A 9,862-nucleotide genomic window follows, 5' to 3' on the forward strand; every position below is an offset into this window, starting at 1 on the left:
TTGGAATGCACACCATTGTTGTAAAACTCTGAGATTTATCCTGAGTTTTCCAACTTTTTCCGATTCAAGTATGAATTTATGCTTGCTGAGTTTTTGCCAAGTTTTCCTATTCTCTATGTTGATGACCCCAACTGAGTTTTCTTGAGTCCGACTTTTGCAACACTGACGTAGACATCTAGAACTGGGTGTTTTCTGATATCTTTTAAATCAGACCAGGTCAATCAGGTTTACTGGTCACTTGGAGCAGTTTGTGATGGCATATAATTTGTGTGTAGTCACTACATGTACATGCTTGGTGCCTATTTCCACCTAGTTACAAACAGTCCTAATAATGGTCCCAAATTTTCAGGTAACATAATATTCTAATCTCGACAGATGTTGTATCAAATAATGTTATTGCGGTGCCAGCTATTTTAAATGTTATAAGGTGTCCGTCTTGGCAAGAGTTTTTCAACTATATTGAAATGTTCTGGTGAGATGCAACTGCTTGACAAGTGTCGTTAGTTCTGCATGATTTACCATTGTTTTTCAATGTTCATGCATGAATAGAGTAGTTTTCAATATTCTCCCGAGGTAGATTTCACTGTTAGTGTGCTAGATTATTGGTATGATTCAGAACTATCACAATATGCTTGACAATCCTGGGGAACCTTTTCCCTGGGAAAACATTGAATACTGTAAAAAAGACTGGAAGCTCATTTGTAAGATAATGTTGGTTATAATGAACAGGCAACTGAATACAACACATACTCAGACATTGAAGCAGTGTACCAATGTTTGACAACAGAATATGGAGTGAAGCAGGAGGAATTGATTTTATATGGCCAGTCTGTTGGCACTGGCCCTACATTACACTTGGCAGCTCTCTTACCAAGGTTGAGGGCAGTTGTTCTTCACAGTGCTATACTTTCAGGCCTCCGTGTACTTTATCCTCTCAAAATCACTTTCTGGTTTGATATCTATAAAGTAAGTGATGGAAACAATAAGCCGATTTGTGTTAAGCATCCGATATATTTCTATTCACGTTCCTATTTGAAGATTTTTTCACACCAAACATGGCCAGCATGTTAAGTAGAGGTATTTGGCTCTACAGAATATTGACAAGATCCGACATGTGAAATGTCCTGCACTGGTGATACATGTAAGTACTTGTCTCCTTTTGTCGTAAAATTTATTTATTGTCATCATAGAATCTATGTTTGTGCATAATTGATATCCTCCTAATGAATGAATTATAGTCATTATTCTTTATGTCAGGGATAAATACCCTCAGCAGATTATGGCAAGTCTTTTCTTTCATTCAACTAGAAATAGTCTGCGATATACATAAACGTCACTTGTGTACAAGCTTTGGTTGGTCAAGAAAATAGAAATCTGAAGTTTGCAAAATCTAGTACTTTACATAGTAAATGGTGTGCTAGTACATGCATGCGGTATACTTCCTATAGACGAAAGTCGACTCAAAAAGCAAAAGGCAGAGTTGGTTGCAATTGAATGTTCAGCCGCAATTAAAAGAAAGTTCAATTGCACTTAGAAACCCAGGGTATAATGTCTACATATCTGGTTGCAAGCTACAGGTAGTCAATTTGCAACTAGGAGACTCTGTTGATGTGGGCATCATTGAATGTTATGCAAGTCAGGGAGGTGATTATGCGTTATAATGTGCCATTTTGTCTTCCAATATATCATTAAGTCACCTCTGAAGATTGTTTAAGATACTTGGGCAGCTGGTCTAGTATTCCAGCTGGTTAGTAATCACTCAGAGGCTTGTCATGTATTTAATTGGAATCATTATGGACGCGATGTGATGCAAAGGGTACTCAAAGGAGAATAAGATGTACCCTCTGTTGTTTACGTCTGAATGCAGTTTTTTGTTTTTATTATTATCTTTTATGTCGTACATTTCAGTGCTCTATCTCTGGTAATGAGTTAATTTTCGTAAGAGGTTTTTTGTTTACATTGTATGGGGCATATTGTACCTGTCATCATGAGCTACTAAAAGGCCCCATTTAAGATATTTTACTCACATACTGATCATTAGGAAATGGGGTGATGACTTTATGAACTGTGAGGCTAGACATAAAGTGACTAGGGAAGCTTTTGACACTATTCAAGTCCTCCTGTTTCATTGGAAGCAATTATAGTTTTATGTAGAATGCATGTAATATGCATTAGTGGTGGTTAAAAATTCTGAATTGAAGGATTGACTAAACATTGATGTTTCAAACCACTTTTGCTTGAAACAGCTATGCCACGAGAAAGACACGAAAATTGTTTGGAGTCACCATGCCTTCAAGTCTGTCTGGAATTCATCCTCTTCTCTTTATTCCAGACATCCTCTTCTCTTTATTAGGACGCTGCAGATGAGCCAGTGGTGCTATCCCAGCAATGTGCCACTTCCTTACAAAGGTTACAAGTGAGTGATTATTGAACAGACAGATTTCTTTCCTGCTTGCTTGAGCAATTGGTTATGTTGTTACTACTATTAACCCTAAATTTCTTAATAGTGACGAGGATTGGCAAGACAATGATGGAGCATTAAACACAATCTCGATGCTTTATCCCCGCTTTCCTGAGCCCCATCCCCACTGCTTGCTAAGTCCAGAATTAACGGATGGTCACTCGTTGCAACCAAGTGTTTGGTAAGAACCAAAAAATAACTTGTCTCAAGCTTTGAGAAAGACCTAATTAATATTTCTAATTTGTGAGATTGACAGGTACTATACAATTGTGGAAGTTGATCACATTCTCTTTGTTATCAACCGAGAAAGAGCAGGGGTACAATTCGATATATTGTACGATAGCATTTTTCAAAGATGCCGAAAGCAGACCAGAGTCCTTAGTGTTGTTCCTTCTGTTCACTAGGCAATGGATCATATATGCTGTAATGTGGAGAATTGTATGTGCCACTTATCTAGATTTGATCAAAGAAAGTAGTGAAATCTGCTCATGTTGTAGTTCAAAGGAGATTAAAGTTCATAAAAAGTGACGGAGAGTATTGGTTGACATATTCTTGTGGCATTTCTTGCGACATGGGTGGCCCTGCAATTTTTTTAGTGTTTAAACCAGAAAAATTTACTACATGGTTAGTTTATTTTTGATATAGGTATGTAAATAAAACTTGACAATTCAAAGAAGTAACTTGTTAGGGTTTATAAAGTGTAGATATTCTCTCTTGCTAGATCTTTCTGGGTTTTGGGTATTCTTAACTATTTTTTATATATATAAGAAATATGAGTTTTCAAGTCCAAGGATGTTGTCCCAATGGTTAGGTGGGGAGGTTTGGTCTCACAAGCCTTGTGGTAAAATCTTGGGCAAGACTATGTATGCCTTAGAGTTTGCTTCAAACATGATTTTTTCAATTGCAAAGAAAGGAAATATGAGTTTTTAGTAGACCCTTGATTGTAATATAATTTGGTTATGTATTAATATGAAAGGATTATATTGGAAGAATTATTACAAGGTTGTAATATAATTTGGTTATGTATTGATATGAAAGGGGTATATTGGAAGAATTATTTATAATGGAGAACCATGAAGTTGGTAGTATATATATCTTAATGTTTGCTCTTTTTAAGCAATGAGAAAATTGCACTTTGATTTTTTGTTTGTTTGTTTGTTTCGCTTAATAGAAAGGAAGCTAAGATGAATTTAAAAGGGTCTGTGCCATGCAAAATATCTTCCTTATATGTCTATTGATAAGTGGCTATGATAAACACCATTTCAAATTGTTGCTTATAAAAATTATGGAAAGTTAAGTTGAAAGAATGATTATAGTTCTTTCAACTTTGCACTTTATGAGAATGATTATAGTTCTTTCAACTTGGCACTTTATCATAGGCTTTACGAGAACTAAAACACATTTTTCCTTTCCCCTCCATTTTATAGAATTTGGCTATGAGAAATATGTTCTCACTTTAGATATTCCTTAACTTGAATATCATCTTCATGATAAAGTTGGAAAAAAAACTATTTTGAATATGTCCCATTGCAAGGATTAGATCTCTACCTTTTGTTGTCCTTTCTATCACACCTCCATTACCTAGAAAGAAACTCTACTCTTAGGTCATGGTCTCATTTGGGTTGTGGAATTTTGAGTAGCATCATGATTAATTAAAGTGCAAATGACCTTTTTAATTTGTAAGAAAACAATTGTTATATTTAATCATGCTTTGACAATTGGAAGCTTCTCATGGTACGAAAACTCATTTATTTATGTGAACTTATACTTGAAAATGTTGTTCAAGTTTAAAATATCTATGTGCACATGGAACACCCAAGACCATTGCTAAATTTTGCATAAGGAAAGTGTTCATTGCACCATGAGCAAGGAGTCACGTGGTGCCTATCCTAAACAATTAATCTTATCTTGATAATCTCAATTCCATTGGGGGAGGCCTCACCAATGGCTTCACAATGTTGTTAATGAATACAGAGATGACACACATAGCCTCATCCTCTATCTAGTGGAATTATATGTCTCCAATTCTCACTCTTTGATGTAGATGCTAGTTGCAAATGAACACAACTCTATAAAAAACAATGGGCACTAGGAGTATATGCTCCATAAACCCTTGACGAGAAAATTATATTAATTCATCATCATTCCTATGCATTTCTTTCTATTGTACAAATGGTTCCTTTATATAGTGTAATATCCCCAACCAATTGACATTATCCACTAAGGGTAATTGCCCATGGTTTCTCAGGAGCAATCAAGCTTTAAAAGGAGGAGGAGAAATGAGAACATGACATGTATTTGGATATTTTCTCTTTGCATCTCAATTGAAGGTTCAAGCGATTTTTCAACCCATTTGTCACTCCTCATGGGGCTCGACAACCATTCTAGTCTCGGGTCTCACGCCCATTGGGGAAGTGGCTTCCTCCTCTACTATTCTCCGCATCCTTCTAGGTGGTTATCTCTACAGGAGGGAGGCCAATCTTGCTGCATTTCTTGTCCCTATAACTCACCTCCCCGTTTTGCTAGCAGGTTTGTTGCTTTGTTACCTTTTTTATCAACATGCTTCGTGATCACATAATCAAAAAATGAGAGGTGGGATTGGATGTGTTCCCCTATCAATTCCAAGCGCCAACTTTTAATTACCTTGTTTGGCGGCGAGTTGTTGATAAGGTGCTGAAGCATAGAGATTGCTATTTGAGAATTGCATTGCATTGAGATTAACCTGAATGGTATCATTTATGTCCAAACATGTTACTAGATATGTAATCTTTCAATCATGGGTTCAAGACTCCATAACTATAATTTTTAAATGCTTAAGTTCTTCTTTGACCTTCGAGAATGATCTATGTAAATATTGAACACTCTCCACCACGACTTTAATTAACAAATTTATATTCATAATAATGTTTATTTGGTCATTATCATTTTATGAATATTTCCATAATATTCAAATGTAAAAAAATAAGAAAATTCTATGTTTTGTGCACCATGGTTATTAAAATACATAACTTACTTTAACACCTTCCTATTATTTTAATATGTTTTGTGCACCATGGTTATTACAATACATAACTCACTTTAACACTTTCCAATTCTTCGTACATTATAATTCATTATTATGCATTTCAACATATTTTATACCCTGTGCTTATTAAAATACATAACTTACTTCAACACTCTCTAATTCTTCATACATTATAATGCATTATTATTACCTTTTATAGTTTTTTTCTCTCAAGTTTTCTATGATTCACTGTTAAATTTTATTATATTTTAGTTATTAATCTAAGCGTTTTTTAAATCATGAGACATTGGAAAATTATATCTAAAACTAATCTTATTTTAAGAAATACAAACTCAACATTACAAGCATTTATCAGTTCAATGACATTTATGACAATTCTTACTTAACAAAGGCAAAGTTCATTATATTTCACTCTTCGCATAAATTCAAAAAGTTCATACAACAATTGGCCATCCAATTCATTAAATCCTAATACAAGTAAGCATGCCTACAACACACTACTAATGGAAACCAGCTCTCATGATAACGCAAATTAAATCTCATAATAATAACTGACCAAATTGTTCTGTTAATCGGCAGGGACTAGCGCCACAACAGTGGCTCCTTGTTTAAATTGGTGTCGGGAATTTTTTAATTATATATATATATATATAGATATATATATATATTAGATCAATTCGTTAGATTAATATGGTCATGATATGAAATATTTATAATTGTTTTAATATATAATTTATAAATGAGATGAGAAAATTTATATTTAAATGGCATACATGGCATAATACTTCATACTACAACCAATGCCCATTTAACTCCAAAACCAAATTTACTTTTTATATTAAAATATAACATTTTAACTTATATTTTATATTAATATTTACAAAATCTTAATTATTTTATTAATCTAATAAAATTATATATATATATATATATATAACAACTTAAAATGTATAACGCTTTATATACAACCACTACCAATTTAGCTCTCAAAAATTTACTTTTTATATTAAAATATAACATTTTGAATTATATTTTATATTAATATTTACAAAGTCTTAATTATTCTATTAATCTATTAGCACTATATATGTTTAAATTATATTTTATATTAATATTTACAAAATCTCGATTATTCTATTAATTTATTAGCACTATATATATGTTTAAATTATATATGGATTATTCTTAATAAAATAATGTCTTAATGTTTATTGTTTTTTTTTTTTTTTTCCGAAGGTGGTAAAACCTATCAACTCAGGTGTCAAACCAACAGTGAGGACAGCCATCTCTGGCTGCTATCCGCGAATGTCTTAATGTTTATTATTATTTTGCGCTCATAAACATTTAGGGATCATTTAATTTATATCACTATATTAATATTATATGAAAATCAATGTAATTATAATTTTTTTCCAAATTTTAAAATAGATTTTCAATATACCAATATAAATGATAAATGATTAGTGAAATAGACTCTTTTGGAAATGACACAATCTAACACATGCATATCAACTTACATGGTAATATTATTGTTTATGGGCATTGAGTATCTCGCTCAAAAAAATCTAGTCTAGCTAGGATATGTTTAAGGAATTAGTTAGATATGATTTTAGGGTTTTTAGAGGATTAGTTATATATGATTTGTGGTATTTTTAATAATTGTATTTTTTTGGGTCATAAAGTAATTAAGAGGCTCTTAAAGTAAAATAAAATAGATCCAATAGTCGTTTATAACCTAAAATCTTAAGATTAAAGGAAATACCCCCTATATTATTCCTCTTATTAAAGAAAGGTTTTCTTCCATTGAAAACATGGTTATGAAATATGTTTTAATGTATAAATAATTTTATACTAGAGAGAGCCCATGTAACGATACCTTAATTCCAAATATACCATGGGCCAAAGAGGATCAAATTATTTAAGGTGCAAATATTTAAAGGATTTCATCTTTGTTTTCCATGGCATTGGGTTTATATACCTTGGGTTTATAATATTTATCCTTGGGTTTAATATTATTCCCTTGGGTTTATAATCCCTTGGGTTTTTAGTATTAATCCCTTGGATTTATTATTCCCTTGAGTTTATAATATGTATCTCAACGTTTATATGCCTTAGGTTTATAAGATTAATCCCTTGGGCTTAATATTATCCCCTAGGGTTTATAATTACTTGGGGTTTTAGAATTAATCGCGTGTGTTTATAATATCAATCCCTTGGTTTTATCAATCTAAGTGTTCATATTCCTAGGGTATAATATTATTCATAAGGTTTATAATATTAATCCTAGGGTTTAATATAAATCCCTTGGGTTTATAATCATGGTCAACCATGCGCAACCATGATCCAATGTCGCATTATGATAAATATTGTCTCAATATAAAAATTAACCATGGTCAACCATGGTCAAATGTCGCATTGTGACAAAGCTATTCTCAATATGAAAATCAAACATGGTAAAACATGGTCAAAGGCGAGAATATGGAAGGGATGGAGGCCGCAGGAGCTAGGGTTTGGTCACAGGAGCTGGGGCTTGGGCCGTGGCAAGCAAGGTCAAGGGCCTAAGGCTTCGCAGACAGGGGCTTGGAGCCTGTGACGGCGACAGCTATGTACGGGGGAGGACATTGAGAAGCTGCTGAGGAGCAGGTGGCAGATCGGGACACCAGATGGAGACATCTGGACGGACATAGATGAGCTGCTTTGGAACATGGGTCAAAACTACCCCTCCTTGATTATGGCAGCAGGAAAGCGCCTGAAGGTTCTGTTTCTAGTTACCCTTGCACTGTTGCCATCTCCGGGATGCTCGAGGTCTTTCCCTGTTAACGAAGGCAAGAACGGACCATTTGCGGCTTTCGGTTTAACCTACTACAAATTCATTAATCATGGTCAAATCTAGTGAAGCCGTTGATCTCGATCCCGAGCCGGAAGACATTCTGTCGGTATGGGGGAAGGAGTTAACCGCTCAGAACATTGAACGGCTTTTTGGGACAGCTAGTCACCATGGGAACTTGAAGTTTGTTTCAGGAGGGTCGAGGAGGAACAGGACAGCAAACGGCCTGTTGGAGGAGAGTTTGGGCTGATCGTGCTGAATAATCAGGGCATCGGTGGTCATTCTGAACCTCAGGAGCCGAGATCTTAGGAGGAGGGTTTCTCTCAGGCGGATGCACACCATTTCCTTCAAGTAATGAATTCAAAACCACTCTCACATGATCGTCTTTTCTCCGGAGGTCTTGAGGACGTTGTTCTCAGTTATGAGTCGAAAAACTAGAACTAGAATAGTCTGGGAGGGGGTCTCAAATCTAATTTAGGGTTGGTCGAGGAAGAAAGATCGTCGGGCGTCACCAGAGCCATTCTTGCCAAAGATCTGGTAATCCCCAGTTTGGTGGTCGGGTTGGTTGGTATAGGGTCTGGCGGGGGTTCGGGCTTAAGAAAGGAAGCCCCTAAAACCGAAATTGGAAGGCAGACAATGGATCTGCGACTCTCAGAAGGGTTAGTAAGAGGATCTGGAAGCAGGGTTTCAGCAGACATTAATATCACAGGAAACCCTTCTTTAGGTAAGGACGCACTCGCGCAGTAGGAAGAAGCAACAAATGGTGCTGTTGAAACCCAGGTTAGGGAGAAGGTTGCAGGCAAGAGGCAAACCGGGGAGAAAAGGAAGAAACAAAAATTCATTAAGAAAAAAGAATTTGAAGCTAACCTAGTCTTGGGAATGGATGTTCAGATAGAGGAGGCTATTGAGATGGCTGAATGTACTCTGGTGGGACGAGCGAGGGGTAATAAATATTCAGGGCAATTCATCCAAAATTGGGCAGCTCAGCAATGGCAGATGGCTCCAGACAGAAGTTTCTAGGTTTCAGTCTTGGTAAAAGGTTGGTTTATGGTGAAATTTTAGAAAAAGGAAACGGTGGACTGGGTACTGGGGGAAAACTAGTCATTCGGCAGTCACCCTGTTCTATTCAAGCGATGGACACCTTTGTTCGACGCGCAGCGAGAGAAGGTCAAGGTCATTCTGGTTTGGGTGCACGTACCTGGTTTGCCTCATTTCGTATGGGTGGACTCTGTATTCAAATCTATTGGGAATCTCCTATGTTCTTACCTGGAAACAAATATGTCTTTCCTTCAAACGAAGAATAAGGCCATGGCCCGGATTTTGGTAAGTTTAAATCCCAGAGAAGGCCTTGCGGAAAACATAAAAATCCAATACAAAGACTTCATTTTCGACCAGCCCTTAGATTATGAACATCTGCCTTTCAGATGTCATAGATGTCATAGTTATGGCCATCTAGCAAGGGACTGTCCGTTGGGCATCCGTCGCAGAAGGAAGCAGAAGAAAGCTGAGGTGGAGGTTTTGGAAGCAAAGAAGGAATGGGACTCAGTGA

At 35.6% G+C, this 9,862-nt stretch overlaps 2 protein-coding genes across 3 annotated transcripts; both read left to right on the forward strand.

Moving 5' to 3' along the window:
- Positions 1 to 331: 331 nt before the first annotated feature.
- Positions 332 to 2,324, forward strand: LOC149161326 (uncharacterized; the record flags this gene model as incomplete). The annotated part of the gene is made up of 4 exons (XM_089434845.1): positions 332 to 349; positions 730 to 966; positions 1,094 to 1,141; positions 2,247 to 2,324. Coding segments are annotated over exons 1-4 (381 nt in total), but the record flags the coding sequence as incomplete, so codon positions are not given.
- Positions 2,325 to 2,333: 9 nt separating this feature from the next.
- On the forward strand, positions 2,334 to 3,078 carry LOC149161327 (uncharacterized). Of its 2 annotated transcripts, none has more exons than XR_016261499.1 (3): positions 2,334 to 2,416; positions 2,508 to 2,642; positions 2,777 to 3,078. XR_016261499.1 is itself a non-coding variant. In XM_089435509.1 (3 exons), exons 1-3 carry the CDS (start codon positions 2,364 to 2,366, stop codon positions 2,863 to 2,865), a joined length of 336 nt encoding a protein of 111 aa, XP_089291635.1. In that variant the 5' UTR covers positions 2,340 to 2,363; the 3' UTR covers positions 2,866 to 3,078. The 2 variants fall into 2 exon arrangements, 1 of the variants encoding a protein (XP_089291635.1); XM_089435509.1 differs by having other exon boundaries at positions 2,340 to 2,416; positions 2,718 to 3,078.
- The last annotated feature ends 6,784 nt before the right edge of the window (positions 3,079 to 9,862 follow it).

The sequence above is a fragment of the Pinus tabuliformis genome, chromosome 5_2, assembly GCF_031772625.1.
Source record: "Pinus tabuliformis cultivar Carrire ecotype Pingquan chromosome 5_2, CPIR1, whole genome shotgun sequence".
In the NCBI taxonomy this organism is placed as follows: Eukaryota; Viridiplantae; Streptophyta; class Pinopsida; order Pinales; family Pinaceae; genus Pinus; species Pinus tabuliformis.